Source organism: Pseudophryne corroboree, chromosome 6 (assembly GCF_028390025.1).
Source record: "Pseudophryne corroboree isolate aPseCor3 chromosome 6, aPseCor3.hap2, whole genome shotgun sequence".
NCBI lineage: Eukaryota > Metazoa > Chordata > Amphibia > Anura > Myobatrachidae > Pseudophryne > Pseudophryne corroboree.
The window spans coordinates 740,054,957-740,071,407 of NC_086449.1; the positions used below are offsets into that span (position 1 = coordinate 740,054,957).

General features: G+C 49.5%; 1 protein-coding gene across 1 annotated transcript in view; it reads left to right on the plus strand.

The window, feature by feature from the left end:
• The first annotated feature begins 12,496 nt into the window (after window positions 1-12,496).
• Window positions 12,497-16,451, plus strand: part of NDUFA9 (NADH:ubiquinone oxidoreductase subunit A9) — an 86,457-nt gene continuing 82,502 nt past the window's right edge. Inside the window, exon 1 of the mRNA XM_063928491.1 lies at window positions 12,497-12,603. Coding sequence (XP_063784561.1) covers window positions 12,555-12,603 — 49 coding nt within the window. The 5' untranslated portion in view covers window positions 12,497-12,554. The remainder of the gene's footprint in view (window positions 12,604-16,451) is intronic.

Below are 16,451 nucleotides of genomic sequence, written 5' to 3' on the forward strand. Positions count from 1 at the left end.
TAGGGAGAAACTGGGGACGAGTCCGCAGCTCTGCCCTGTCCGAATGGACAATCAAATATGGGCTTTTGTGAGACAAAGCCGCCAATTCTGACACTCGCCTGGCCGAGGCCAGGGCCAACATCATGGTCACTTTCCATGTGAGATATTTCAAATCCACAGATTTGAGCGGTTTAAACCAACGTGATTTGAGGAATCCCAGGACTACGTTGAGATCCCACAGTGCCACTGGAGGCACAAAAGGGGGTTGTATATGCAGTACTCCCTTGTCAAATTTCTGGACTTCAGGAACTGAAGCCAATTCTTTCTGGAAGAAAATCGACAGGGCCGAAATTTGAACCTTAATGGACCCCAATTTGAGGCCCATAGACACTCCTGTTTGCAGGAAATGCAGGAATCGACCGAGTTGAAATTTCTTCGTGGGGCCTTCCTGGCCTCACACCACGCAACATATTTTCGCCACATGTGGTGATAATGTTGTGCGGTCACCTCCTTCCTGGCTTTGACCAGGGTAGGAATGACCTCTTCCGGAATGCCTTTTTTTTTTTTTTTTCCCTTAGGATCCGGCGTTCAACCGCCATGCCGTCAAACGCACCCGCGGTAAGTCTTGGAACAGACATGGTACTTGCTGAAGCAAGTCCCTTCTTATCGGCAGAGGCCCTGAGTCCTCTGTGAGCATCTCATGAAGTTCCGGGTACCAAGTCCTTCTTGGCCCATCCGGAGCCACGAGTATAGTTCTTACTCCTCTACGTCTTATAATTCTCAGTACCTTTGGTATGAGAAGCAGAGGAGGGAACACATACACCGACTGGTACACCCATGGTGTTACCAGAACGTCCACAGCTATTTCCTGAGGGTCTCTTGACCTGGCGCAATACCTGTCCAGTTTTTTGTTCAGGCGGGACGCCATCATGTCCACCTTTGGTCTTTCCCAACGGTGCACAATCATGTGGAAACAACTTCTCGATGAAGTCCCCACTCTCCCGGGTGGAGGTCGTGCTGAGGAAGTCTGCTTCCCAGTTGTCCACTCCCGGAATGAAAACTGCTGACAGTGCTATCACATGATTTTCCGCCCAGCGAAGAATCCTTGCAGTTTCTGCCATTGTCCTCCTGCTTCTTGTGCCGCCCTGTCTGTTTACGTGGGCGACTGCCGTGATGTTGTCCCACTGGATCAATACCGGCTGACCTTGAAGCAGAGGTCTTGCTAAGCTTAGAGCATTGTAAATTGCCCTTAGCTCCAGTATATTTATGTGGAGAGAAGTCTCCAGACTTGACCACACTCCCTGGAAATTTTTTCCCTGTGTGGCTGCTCCCCAGCCTCTCAGGCTGGCATCCGTGGTCACCAGGACCCAGTCCTGAATGCCGAATCTGCGGCCCTCTAGTAGATGAGCACTCTGCAGCCACCACAGAAGAGACACCCTTGTCCTTGGAGACAGGGTTATCCGCTGATGCATCTGAAGATGCGATCCGGACCATTTTTCCAGCAGATCCCACTGAAAAGTTCTTGCGTGAAATCTGCCGAATGGAATCGCTTCGTAAGAAGCCACCATTTTTCCCATGACCCTTGTGCAATGATGCACTGACACTTTTCCTGGTTTTAGGAGGTTCCTGACTAGCTCGGATAACTCCCTGGCTTTCTCCTCCGGGAGAAACACCTTTTTCTGGACTGTGTCCAGAATCATCCCTAGGAACAGCAGACGTGTCGTCGGGATCAGCTGCGATTTTGGAATATTTAGAATCCACCCGTGCTGTTGTAGCAGTACCCGAGATAGTGCTACTCCGACCTCCAACTGTTCCCTGGACTTTGCCCTTATCAGGAGATCGCCCAAGTAAGGGATAATTAAGACGTCTTTTCTTCGAAGAAGAATCATCATTTCGGCCCTTACCTTGGTAAAGACCCGGGGTGCCGTGGACAATCCAAACGGCAGCGTCTGAACTGATAGTGACAGTTCAGTACCACGAACCTGAGGTACCCTTGGTGAGAAGGGCAAATTGGGACATGGAGGTAAGCATCCTTGATGTCCAAGGACACCATATAGTCCCCTCTTCCAGGTTCGCTATCACTGCTCTGAGTGACTCCATCTTGATTTGAACCTTTGTATGTAAGTGTTCAAAGATTTCAGATTTAGAATAGGTCTCACCGAGCCGTCTGGCTTCGGTACCACAAATAGTGTGGAATAATACCCCTTTCCTTGTTGTAGGAGGGGTACTTTGATTATCACCTGCTGGTGAATTGCTTCCAATACTGCCTCCCTGTCGGAGGGAGACGTTGGTAAAGCAGACTTCAGGAACCTGCGAGGAGGCGACGTCTCGAATTCCAATCTGTACCCCTGAGATACTACCTGTAGGATCCAGGGGTCCACTTGCGAGTGAGCCCACTGCGCGTTGAAACTCTTGAGACGACCCACCACCGCACCTGAGTCCGCTTGTAAGGCCCCAGCGTCATGCTGAGGACTTGGCAGAAGCGGTGGAGGGCTTCTGTTCCTGGGAAGGGGCTGCCTGCTGCAGTCTTTTTTCCTTTCCTCTACCCCTGGGCAGATATGACTGGCCTTTTGCCCGCTTGCCCTTATGGGGACGAAAGGACTGAGGCTGAAAAGACAGTGTCTTTTTCTGCTGAGAGGTGACTTGGGGTAAAAAGGTGGATTTTCCAGCTGTTGCCGTGGCCACCAGGTCCGATAGACCTACCCCAAATAACTCCTCCCCTTTATACGGCAATACTTCCATGTGCCGTTTGGAATCCGCATCACCTGACCACTGTCGTGTCCATAAACATCTTCTGGCAGAAATGGACATCGCACTTACTCTTGATGCCAGAGTGCAAATATCCCTCTGTGCATCTCGCATATATAGAAATGCATCCTTTAAATGCTCTATAGTCAATAAAATACTGTCCCTGTCAAGGGTATCAATATTTTCAGTCAGGGAAACCGACCAAGCCACCCCAGCACTGCACATCCAGGCTGAGGCGATCGCTGGTCGTAGTATAACACCAGTATGTGTGTATATACTTTTTAGGATATTTTCCAGCCTCCTATCAGCTGGTTCCTTGAGGGCGGCCGTATCTGGAGACGGTAACGCCACTTGTTTTGATAAGCGTGTGAATGCCTTATCCACCCTAGGGGGTGTTTCCCAACGCGCCCTAACTTCTGGCGGGAAAGGGTATAACGCCAATAATTTCTTAGATATTAGCAATTTTTAATTCATCTGATTCAGGAAAAACTACAGGTAGTTTTTTCACACCCCACATAATACCCTTTTTTGTGGTACTTGTAGTATCAGAAATATGTAACACCTCCTTCATTGCCCTTATCATGTAACGTGTGGCCCTACTGGAAAATACGTCTGTTTCTTCACCGTCGACACTGGAGTCAGTGTCCGTGTCTGTGTCGACCGACTTAGGTAATGGCCGTTTTAAAGCCCCTGACGGTGTTTGAGACGCCTGGACAGGTACTAATTGGTTTGCCGGCCGTCTCATGTCGTCAACCGACCTTGCAGCGTGTTGACATTATCACGTAATTCCATAAATAAGCCATCCATTCCGGTGTCGACTCCCTAGGGGGTGACATCACCATTACAGGCAATTTCTCCGCCTCCACACCAACATCGTCCTCATACATGTCGACACACACGTACCGACACACAGCACACACACAGGGAATGCTCTGATAGAGGACAGGACCCCACTAGCCCTTTGGGGAGACAGAGGGAGAGTTTGCCAGCACACACCAAAACGCTATAATTGTACAGGGACAACCTTATAATAAGTGTTTTCCCTTATAGCATCTTAATATATTTTCTCTAACGTCCTAGTGGATGCTGGGGACTCCGTCAGGACCATGCTGGGGACTCCGTCAGGACCATGGGGATTAGCGGCTCCGCCGGAGACAGGGCACAAAAATAAAGCTTTAGGATCAGGTGGTGTGCACTGGCTCCTCCCCCTATGACCCTCCTCCAAGCCTCAGTTAGGTTTTTGTGCCCGTCCGAGCAGGGTGCAATCTAGGTGGCTCTCCTAAAGAGCTGCTTAGAAAAAGTTTTTAGGTTTTTTTATTTTCAGTGAGTCCTGCTGGCAACAGGCTCACTGCATCGAGGGACTTAGGGGAGAGAAGTCAACTCACCTGCGTGCAGGATGGATTGGCTTCTTAGGCTACTGGACACCATTAGCTCCAGAGGGATCGAACACAGGCCCAGCCATGGAGTCCGGTCCCGGAGCCGCGCCGCCGACCCCCCTTGCAGATGCCGAAGATGGAAGAGGTCCAGAAGCAGGCGGCAGAAGACTTTTCAGTCTTCCTGAGGTAGCGCACAGCACTGCAGCTGTGCGCCATTGTTGTCAGCACACTTCACACAGCGGTCACGGAGGGTGCAGGGCGCTGGGGGGGGCGCCCTGGGCAGCAATGTATAATACCTTTTTATGGCTAAAAATACATCACATATAGCCCTTGAGGCTATATGGATGTATTTAACCCCTGCCAGATCTCACAAACTCCGGAGAAGAGCCCGCCGAAATAGGGGGCGGGGCTTATTCTCCTCAGCACACAGCGCCATTTTCCTGCTCAGCTCCGCTGTGAGGAAGGCTCCCAGGACTCTCCCCTGCACTGCACTACAGAAACAGGGTAAAACAGAGAGGGGGGGGGCACTTTTTTTGGCGATATTACTATATTTCAGCTGCTATAAGGATACAACACTTATATAGGGTTGTTCCCATATATATTATAGCGCTTGGGTGTGTGCTGGCAAACTCTCCCTCTGTCTCCCCAAAGGGCTAGTGGGGTCCTGTCTTCAATAGAGCATTCCCTGTGTGTCTGCTGTGTGTCGGTACGTGTGTGTCGACATGTATGAGGACGATGTTGGTGTGGAGGCAGAGCAATTGCCGGTAATGGTGATGTCACCCCCCAGGGAGTCGACACCGGAATGGATGGCTTTGTTTATGGAATTACGTGATAATGTCAGCACTTTACAAAAATCAGTTGACGACATGAGACGGCCGGCAAACCAGTTAGTACCTGCCTAGGCGTCTCAGACACCGTCAGGGGCTGTAAAACGCCCTTTACCTCAGTCGGTCGACACAGACCCAGACACGGACACTGAATCTAGTGTCGACGGTGAAGAAACAAACGTATTTTCCAGTAGGGCCACACGTTATATGATCACGGCAATGAAGGAGGCTTTGCATATCTCTGATACTACAAGTACCACAAAAAGGGGTATTATGTGGGGGGTGAAAAAACTACCTGTAGTTTTTCCTGAATCAGAGGAATTGAATGATGTATGTGATGAAGCGTGGGTTAACCCAGATAGAAAAGTGCTAATTTCAAAAAAGTTATTGGCATTATACCCTTTCCCGCCAGAGGTTAGGGCGCGCTGGGAAACACCCCCTAAGGTGGATAAGGCGCTCACACGCTTATCAAAACAAGTGGCGTTACCGTCTCCTGATACGGCCGCCCTCAAGGATCCAGCTGATAGGAGGCTGGAAACTACCCTAAAAAGTATATACACACATACTGGTGTTATACTGCGACCAGCCATCGCCTCAGCCTGGATGTGCAGTGCTGGGGTGGTCTGGTCGGATTCCCTGACTGAAAATATTGATACCCTGGATAGGGACAGTATTTTACAGACTTTAGAGCAATTAAAGGATGCTTTTCTTTATATGCGAGATGCTCAGAGGGATATTTGCACTCTGGCATCGAGAGTAAGTGCGATGTCCATATCTGCCAGAAGAAGTTTATGGACACGACAGTGGTCAGGTGATGCGGATTCCAAACGGCATATGGAAGTATTGCCGTATAAAGGGGAGGAATTATTTGGCGTCGGTCTATCGGATCTGGTGGCCACGGCAACTGCCGGGAAATCCACCTTTTTACCTCAGACCCCCTCCCAACAGAAAAAGACACCGTCTTTTCAGCCGCAGTCCTTTCGGTCCTATAAGAACAAGCGGGCAAAAGGACAGTCATATCTGCCCCGAGGCAGAGGAAAGGGTAAGAGAGGGCAGCAAGCAGCTCCTTCCCAGGAACAGAAGCCCTCCGCGGGTTCTGCAAAGCCCTCAGCATGACGCTGGGGCTTTACAAGCGGACTCAGGAACGGTGGGGGGTCGACTCAAGAATTTCAGCGCGCAGTGGGCTTGCTCACAGGTGGACCCCTGGATCCTGCAGGTAGTATCTCAGGGTTACAGGTTGGAATTCGAGAAGTCTCCCCCTCGCCGGTTCCTAAAGTCTGCTTTGCCAACGTCTCCCTCAGACAGGGCGACGGTATTGGAAGCCATTCACAAGCTGTTTTCTCAGCAGGTGATAGTCAAGGTACCCCTCCTACAACAGGGAAAGGGGTATTACTCCACGCTATTTGTGGTACCGAAGCCGGACGGCTCGGTAAGACCTATTATAAATCTGAAATCTTTGAACCTGTACATACAAAAATTCAAGTTCAAGGGGGACTTTATGGTGTCCCTGGACATAAAAGATGCTTACCTGCATGTCCCAATTTGCCCTTCACATCAAGGGTACCTCAGGTTCGTGGTGCAAAACTGTCATTATCAGTTTCAGACGCTGCCGTTTGGATTGTCCACGGCACCTCGGGTCTTTACCAAGGTAATGGCCGAAATGATGATTCTTCTGCGAAGAAGAGGCGTATTAATTATCCCTTACTTGGACGATCTCCTGATAAGGGCAAGGTCCAGAGAACAGCTGGAGGACGGAGTAGCACTAACTCAAGTAGTGCTGCAACAACACGGGTGGATTCTGAATTTTCCAAAATCTCAGTTGACCCCGACAACACGTCTGCTGTTCCTGGGAATGATTCTGGACACTGTTCAGAAAAAGGTGTTTCTTCCGGAGGAGAAAGCCAAGGAGTTATCCGAACTTGTCAGGAACCTCCTAAAACCAGGAAAAGTGTCTGTGCATCAATGCACAAGAGTCCTGGGAAAGATGGTGGCTTCTTACGAAGAAATCCCATTCGGCAGATTCCACGCACGAACTTTTCAGTGGGATCTGCTGGACAAATGGTCCGGATCGCATCTGCAGATGCATCAGCGGATAACCTTATCGCCACGGACAAGGGTGTCTCTTCTGTGGTGGTTGCAGAGTGCTCATCTGTTAGAAGGCCGCAGATTCGGCATACAGGACTGGGTCCTGGTGACCACGGATGCCAGTCTGAGAGGCTGGGGAGCGGTCACACAGGGAAGAAACTTCCAGGGAGTATGGTCAAGCCTGGAGATGTCTCTTCACATAAATATACTGGAGCTAAGAGCGATTTACAATGCTCTAAGCCTGGCAAAACCCCTGCTTCAGGGTCAGCCGGTGTTGATCCAGTCGGACAACATCACGGCAGTCGCCCACGTAAACAGACAGGGCGGCACAAGAAGCAGGAGAGCAATGGCAGAAGCTGCAAGGATTCTTCGCTGGGCGGAAGATCATGTGATAGCACTGTCAGCAGTGTTCATTCCGGGAGTGGACAACTGGGAAGCAGACTTCCTCAGCAGACACGATCTACACCCGGGAGAGTGGGGACTTCATCCAGAAGTCTTCCACATGATTGTGAACCGTTGGGAAAAACCAAAGGTGGATATGATGGCGTCTCGCCTCAACAAAAAACTGGACAGGTATTGCGCCAGGTCAAGAGACCCTCAGGCAATAGCTGTGGACGCTCTGGTAACACCGTGGGTGTTCCAGTCAGTGTATGTGTTTCCTCCTCTGCCTCTCATACCCAAAGTACTGAGAATTATACGGCAAAGGGGAGTAAGAACGATACTCGTGGCTCCGGATTGGCCAAGAAGAACTTGGTACCCGGAACTTCAGGAGATGCTCACGGAAAATCCGTGGCCTCTACCTCTAAGACGGGACCTGATTCAGCAGGGACCGTGTCTATTCCAAGACTTACCGCGGCTGCGTTTGACGGCGTGGCGGTTGAACGCCGAATTCTAAGGGAAAAAGGCATTCCGGAAGAGGTCATTCCTACACTGGTAAAAGCCAGGAAGGAGGTGACTGCACAACATTATCACCGCATTTGGAGAAAATATGTTGCGTGGTGTGAGGCCAGGAAGGCCCCCACGGAGGAATTTCAATTGGGTCGATTCCTACATTTCCTGCAAACAGGATTGTCTATGGGCCTCAAATTGGGGTCCATTAAGGTTCAAATTTCGGCCCTGTCGATTTTCTTCCAGAAAGAATTGGCTTCAGTTCCTGAAGTCCAGACTTTTGTAAAAGGAGTACTACATATACAGCCCCCGGTTGTGCCCCCAGTGGCTCCGTGGGACCTTAATGTAGTTTTGGATTTTCTCAAATCCCATTGGTTTGAGCCACTCAAATCGGCGGATTTGAAATATCTTACATGGAAAGTAACCATGCTACTGGCCCTGGCTTCAGCCAGGAGAGTGTCAGAATTGGCGGCTTTATCCTATAAAAGCCCATATCTGATTTTCCATTCGGACAGGGCAGAACTGCGGACGCGTCCTCATTTTCTGCCTAAGGTGGTGTCAGCGTTTCACCTGAACCAGCCTATTGTGGTGCCTGCGGCTACTAGCGAATTGGAGGATTCCAAGTTGCTGGACGTTGTCAGGGCATTGAAAATATATATTTCAAGGACGGCTGGAGTCAGAAAATCTGACTCGCTGTTTATACTGTATGCACCCAACAAGCTGGGTGCTCCTGCTTCTAAGCAGACGATTGCTCGTTGGATTTGTAGCACAATTCAACTTGCACATTCTGTGGCAGGCCTGCCACAGCCTAAATCTGTCAAGGCCCATTCCACAAGGAAGGTGGGCTCATCCTGGGCGGCTGCCCGAGGGGTCTCGGCATTACAACTCTGCCGAGCAGCTACGTGGTCGGGGGAGAACACGTTTGTAAAATTCTACAAATTTGATACCCTGGCTAAAGAGGACCTGGAGTTCTCTCATTCGGTGCTGCAGAGTCATCCGCACTTTCCCGCCCGTTTGGGAGCTTTGGTATAATCCCCATGGTCCTGACGGAGTCCCCAGCATCCACTAGGACGTTAGAGAAAATAAGATTTTACTTACCGATAAATCTATTTCTCGTAGTCCGTAGTGGATGCTGGGCGCCCATCCCAAGTGCGGATTGTCTGCAATACTTGTACATAGTTATTGTTACAAAAAAATCGGGTTGTTATTGTTGTGAGCCGTCTGTTCAGAGGCTCCTACGTTGTCATACTGTTAACTGGGTTCAGATCACAAGTTGTACGGTGTGATTGGTGTGGCTGGTATGAGTCTTACCCGGGATTCAAAATCCTTCCTTATTGTGTACGCTCGTCCGGGCACAGTATCCTAACTGAGGCTTGGAGGAGGGTCATAGGGGGAGGAGCCAGTGCACACCACCTGATCCTAAAGCTTTATTTTTGTGCCCTGTCTCCTGCGGAGCCGCTAATCCCCATGGTCCTGACGGAGTCCCCAGTATGGTCCTGACGGAGTCCCCAGCATCCACTACGGACTACGAGAAATAGATTTATCGGTAAGTAAAATCTTATTATAATATCGCCACACAAAATGCCCCCCCCTCTCTGTTTTAACCCTGTTTCTGTAGTGCAGTGCAGGGGAGAGCCTGGGAGCCTTCCTAGCAGCGGAGCTGTGTAGGAAAATGGAGCTGTGTGCTGAGGAGAATAGGCCCCGCCCACTTTCCGGCGGGCTCTTCTCCCGGTTTTTCTGACAACCTGGCAGGGGTTAAATACATCCATATAGCCTCAGGGGCTATATGTGATGTATTTTTAGCCAGCATAGGTACTTTCATTGCTGCCCAGGGCGCCCCCCCCAGCGCCCTGCACCCTCAGTGACCGTTGGTGTGAAGTGTGCTGAGAGCAATGGCGCACAGCTGCCGTGCTGTGCGCTACCTTAAGAAGACTGGGAAGTCTTCAGCCGCCGATTTCTGGACCTCTTCTCTCTTCAGCATCTGCAAGGGGGTCGGCGGCGCGGCTCCGGTGACCCATCCAGGCTGTACCTGTGATCGTCCCTCTGGAGCTAGTGTCCAGTAGCCTAAGAAGCCAATCCATCCTGCACGCAGGTGAGTTCACTTCTTCTCCCCTAAGTCCCACGTTGCAGTGAGCCTGTTGCCAGCAGGACTCGCTGAAAATAAAAAACCTAACAAAACTTTTACTCTAAGCAGCTCTTTAGGAGAGCCACCTAGATTGCACCCTTCTCGGCCGGGCACAAAAACCTAACTGAGGCTTGGAGGAGGGTCATAGGGGGAGGAGCCAGTGCACACCACCTGATCCTAAAGCTTTTACTTTTGTGCCCTGTCTCCTGCGGAGCCGCTATTCCCCATGGTCCTTACGGAGTCCCCAGCATCCACTTAGGACGTCAGAGAAAGTAAGTTCTCACCTGTCCCCATCTCTCTCCCCGCCGGCACGCACCCCCGGGAATCCCGCCAGCATGCGTGGCAGACACACACATGCCAGAGTCACTGCCTCACCCGGCTGCTGCTGCCTGACAGGCGCTCTGTGCTGTAGCTCCTCCCCCTATATTTAGTGAGCACAGCCTCGTTGTGTACCTATACGGAGGCTGCAGCGCTGCATACGCAGCCTGTAGCCTCCGTTCCTTCGTCAAAAAGTAAAAATAAAACCGCTAAACCGATGTATCAGCGGGCAGGGGGGGTTTCTAGGTACTCGGACCCCCCCCCCCCCCTTCGTGCGCGTATGGCTATCATGATGCGATCGCATCCCGGAAGGTTTGACAAGTTACAGGGTGTTGATGCAGCATAGGGCGGTAGTCTTGCGGGAAACCCAGGCGTGTCGTGGCCGTCACGCATCCATGTGTAGGCTGGGGCCAACCTCTATTTGAGGTTTTTGCAATGTGATCACAATTGAATTGCGATCACATTGCAAAGCGGCACCTTACGTGCTGGCCGGCCCCCAGCATATGATTTTAGTGGTCATTACGGCTCGCAGGTGAAACTTCTAGACCAGGCATTCCCAATCACGGTCCTCAAGGCACACTAAGGGCTAAAACACACTACCCGGCTTTTGCCGGCCGGGAAAAAGCCGGACAGCTTTTTCCCGTGCCGGCATTGTAGTTAACAGTGGGAGGGCTAGGGTCCCTTCACACTGCACGGCCCCGGCCCGGCTGCCGGGTTGCAGCCGGGTTTCACCACTGGAAGGTGCGGCTGCCAGGCGGGCGCCGGGCCGTCTTTGCAGCCAGTGAACCGTGTGTGTGTAGGGGAGCTTTCACACACAACGTTTTTTTTCCAAGCCGTGTCTGATGCTGCGCATGCGCACAGCATTACACACGGCTCAAAGCCGTCCTGTGTGACAGACTCTGCAGGTTTCTCCCGGATGGAAAAAAGCCAGACAAAGTTTGTCCGGCTTTTTGCCATCCGGGAGAAACCGGACAGTGTGTTACAGCCCTATCAGTGCAGGCTTTAGTGATATCCAGGCTTCAGCACAGGTCACTTAATTAGTAGCTCAGTTATTTTGATTTAACCATCTGTGCTGCAGCCTGGTTCCGGTATGAATGGTCGACCATGTTATGGTCGACAGTCATTAGGTCGACCACTATTGGTCGACATTGACATGGTCGACATGGACACATGGTCGACACATGAAAATGTTCGACACATGAAAAGGTCGACATGAGTTTTTTTTTAACTTTTTTTGGTGTACTTTTTTGCATAATGTGACTGGGAACCCCAATTAGTGCACCGCGTCCCCTCGCATGGCTCGCTTCGCTCGCCATGCTTCGGGCATGGTGCCTTCGCTCCGCTACCGCTTCGCTCGGCACAGATTACCGTTCCAATCGTAGTCCACGTGGATCGTAAAGTATGGAAAAGTTCCCCAAAAGAAAAAAAAGTTAAAAAACTCATGTCGACCTTTTTATCTGTCGACCTTTCATGTGTCGACCATGTGTCCATGTCGACCATGTAAATGTCGACTAATAGTGGTCGACCTAATGACTGTCGACCATAACATGGTCGACCATCTGAACGGATACCCTGCAGCCTGGATATCACTAAAACCAGCACTGTTGGTGTGCCTTGAGGACCGTGGTTGGGAATGCCTGTGCTAGACAGTGCTAAAAAAAAAACCTGGGACTGTCCTGCTGAAATCAGGATGGTTGGGATGTATGGACCAGATATCTGATATTCGCTGCTCCCCTTCGTGTTGTATCAAAGACGCTGTCCTTGCATGTTTATAGTTATATATTTGGACAATAATTTATTGTTGCCATGATAAGAAATTATTGCCCTTGTTTATCAATGAGTGGTAAATTTCACTGTGAGTGATAAATTGCACCAGCCAATCCGCTCCTGTCATTTTCCAAACCCAGCCTGTGACATAGAAGTTAGGAGCTGATTGGCTGGTGCAATTTATCACTCACAGTGAAATGTATCACACATTGATAAATAAGGGTACATAATTATTAGGACCAATTCCTGATTACTGATAAATAGGTCCGTTACTGTGGCGCAAGGGAATTTTAAATTTGTGGGTGTTTTTATTGACTGTCAGCGGTTGCGCAGTGTGGCCGCTAGGGGGCGCTGTTGCTCATTATCGCGCACACAGCTAGTGCTGTCAGGCTTCCGTAGTTTGCTTGCTGTTTCCCGTAGGCTTGTGGGATCCCGGACAAGATGGCGGCCGTTACCCTCTGCAGGGCGACCGGTGCCCGGGCAATGTCACGTAAGTCACCCGAGGTGTGTGGAAGTGTCGGGGCACAGGGGGGGTAAGCCATGAGTGTTGGGTCCAGATCCAGTGCTGTGAGCTGTTAACCCTGCACCCCCTGCGGTGGAACCATAAGTCCCAGCATACCTTGCAATGAATTGACAACAAAGGTTTAATAACACGTTTTTGAATGTAATTTTGTATTGATATGTACAGATACAAGGTCTTTGGTAACATGCCTGCGCACAGCTGGGGATACATGTCTCAGGAGACACCCAGTATTACAGAACAAGCAAGTTAGAGTATGCTGGGACTTGTAGTTCTACAGCATCTTACTGAGCACCATGGCTTTCCCACACCCATCTTCTATGCTGCAAATACATTTAATTGCATTTACGTCCATATTGTCTGAGCGTGCTGTGTCTCTATGCGGATTACAGTGAGGTCAGTGTTCCTGTGAGTGTCACTGTTGGGGATTACAGTGTAACAAGAGGTGCGTGTGAGTGATACCGGGTCACCGCCACCGCTGCTCAGTATAAAGCACACGCGCCTGACAGCCGGTTCCTGTCACTAAATGCAGCGTAGGGAGGGGAAGCACCAGGTCTGCAGGGGGTAGCCACAGCGGAGACTATTGCACAGACCTCAGTGTGACCCGACCTGACCCGATTCATCAGCATATTAGCAGAAATGATTTATTATATTACGCCTTCATTAGCAAAATCCCATTGAATGCAGTAATCAAGGCAAGTGTATGGATAAAGCAGTCACTCAGTCCGCGCTGTCAGTACTTCTGCATAGGTCACTTCATTACTAGGGAGGCCAGAGACTGAATGTGACAGCTTCATGCCCTCTGAGGTAATGGAGGCAAATAAATCTTACAGACCATAATTAATAATTTCTTGACTTTGTGAACCTAGAAACAGAAATGATGTTGGGCTAATATATATATATATATATATATATATATATATATATATATATATATATAGAGAGAGAGAATATAGAACATGAGGTATGGTACAGAAGTAAACTTGTACTATAATAGTGTTCATTCTAGGATTTTTTTAGGGCAGGGTGCTGATCATTGAGGAGGGCACATTTTTGAGGTGACGCTTTGCGCACAAAGCATAGCGCATATGTTTATAGTTTTTATACATATATTTTCCCCTTAATGTTTCATTTACCCCCACATAATATAGGACACACATGTAACACCCAACATCTGTACTGAGAAAAATACTATATTTGTCCAGTCTTCTTGAAAGAACGGCTACAGTATATACATAATAAGTAGATAATAATAAATATCTCCTCCACTGCTAAAGCAGTTATAATCCTTATGTGTTATAATACAGAAAAGTTAAGCAGAGGGTTAAAATATACAGTATAGGTACAAAATAAAAGTCTGTTCTTCTACTAAGGAAATAGTGTAAGCAGTACATGCTCTCTGCTTACCTTGTTCATTCCCTCTATATCAGAGTGCTGTGTTATGCAGGCAACCACAGCAGTGATGCCATGTACAGTGCCTCCTCTGCCATCCATTTCATTAAGGATAGAAATTGTTTCCAATTTCAGAGGTAGGCAAGGAGTAGACAACAACATTGTAACATGCACTCTAACTGTTGCATTCTGTATACAAGGGGGCGATTTATGATCCTGCAGGGTGCACTGAAAATGGGCAGGGTGTAGCACCCTGCTGAAACAGCCTAGAAGGAACACTATATAAGCTAACAAAAGTAAACTTTTACTATATGCGTATGTGTGTGTACCCTATGTTCCGGACTTATGCTGCGGTCCTGCGATGTGTAACTGGGCCTGGGCAGCACTATAGTGAAACCACACTTTCAGGATTTCTGACTGCAGTATTAGCACAGCACAGTGCCTGGGAGCGGTAAGCACCAGGTAGTGTATCTAATAGTCCGTGGCTGGCATTTCTACATTGACCTGGCCACTGGGAATTGTTTTAGCCCTTGGGTTAGATACACTTTGTAGCAGAGTTTATGGAACAGAATGAAAGCTGCCATTGACAGCATGGTTTCCAGTGTATTTGCCAAGAACCTAATTATACTGATATTGAAGACACCTTTTCGCTTCAGTAGTGGGTGCTGTATACAGATATACTCAGTTGTAATTTCTTTACACCACCGCATCATTTGCCCGATGTCAGTGGGCTTCAATTCCAGAGCAGCTGGCTTTTCTTGGTATAGAATACAAAGCCAGTAGTGGGCAACAGATGCAATAACCCTCTATTGGTCATCCTCCTAAGGACTTCGATGTCGCATAGTGAGGGTTGTGCATTCATGCAGTCTGTGTAGCTGGTCAGTCTGTGTGTGTGAAGTTTGTTTTCGCAACACCTTATGCCGCATCTCATATCCTATAATGTGTACACAAACCTAATAGTTGTAATATAAATAGTATGCATGTTTCTCTAGCATCCATAAGGGATATTGGTGAATTAGGGGGACATTTACTAAGCAGTGATAAGAGTGGAGAAGTGAGCCAGTGGAGAAGTTGCCCCATCAACCAATCAGCAGCTCTGTATAATTTTATAGTATGCAAATTATAGATATTACTTCAGTGCTGATTGGTTGCCATGGGCACTTCTCCACTGGCTCACTTTACCGCTCTTATCACTGCTTAGTAAATGTCCCCCTTAGTACAATGGGGTATAGACGGGGTCCAAAGGAGCCAGTTCACTTTAAATGTCTTCAACTGGGTGTGCTGGCTCCTCCCCTCTATGCCCCCTCCCACAATCAGTTTAGGAAAAAGTGCCCTTAGGAGAGGATGCACACTCTGGAGCTCCAGAGTTTTCTTCAGTTTCTTTTAAAAACTTTATTTTCTCTGACGTCCTAGTGAATGCTGGGAACTCCGTAAGGACCATGGGGAATAGCGGCTCCGCAGGAGACTGGGCACAAAAGTAAAAGCTTTAGGACTACCTGGTGTGCACTGGCTCCTCCCCCTATGACCCTCCTCCAAGCCTCAGTTAGATTTTTGTGCCCGGCCGAGAAGGGTGCACACTAGGGGCTCTCCTGAGCTTCTTAGTGAAAGTTTAAGTTTAGGTTTTTTATTTTCAGTGAGACCTGCTGGCAACAGGCTCACTGCATCGAGGGACTAAGGGGAGAAGAAGCGAACTCACCTGAAGTGCAGAGTGGATTGGGCTTCTTAGGCTACTGGACACCATTAGCTCCAGAGGGACCGAACACAGGCCCAGCCTCGGAGCTCGGTCCCAGAGCCGCGCCGCCGGCCCCCTTACAGAGCCAGAAGCAAGAAGAGGTCCGGAAAAATCGGCGGCAGAAGACATCAGTCTTCAACAAGGTAGCGCACAGCACTGCAGCTGTGCGCCATTGTTACTCAGGCACACTTCACACTCCGGTCACTGAGGGTGCAGGGCGCTAGGGGGGGGGCGCCCTGAGCAGCAATGTAAAACACCTTGGCTGGCATAAATACACCACATAAAACCCCCAGGGCTATATGGATGTATTTTAACCCCTGCCAGAACTCACCTAAAAAGCGGGAGAAAAGGCCGCCGAGAAGGGGGCGGAGCCTATCTCCTCAGCACACGGGCGCCATTTTCCATCACAGCTCCGCTGGAAGGACGTCTCCCTGACTCTCCCCTGCAGTCCTGCACTACAGAAAAGGGTAAAAAAGAGAGGGGGGCACTAATTTGGCGCAGTTTTGATACTAACAGCAGCTATAAAGGGAAAAGCACATTTTATAGTGGTATTCCTGTCTATATATAGCGCTCTGGTGTGTGCTGGCATACTCTCCCTCTGTCTCCCCAACGGGCTAGTGGGTCCTGTCCTCTATCAGAGCATTCCCTGTGTGTGTGCGGTGTGTCGGTACGATTGTGTCGACATGTTTGAGGA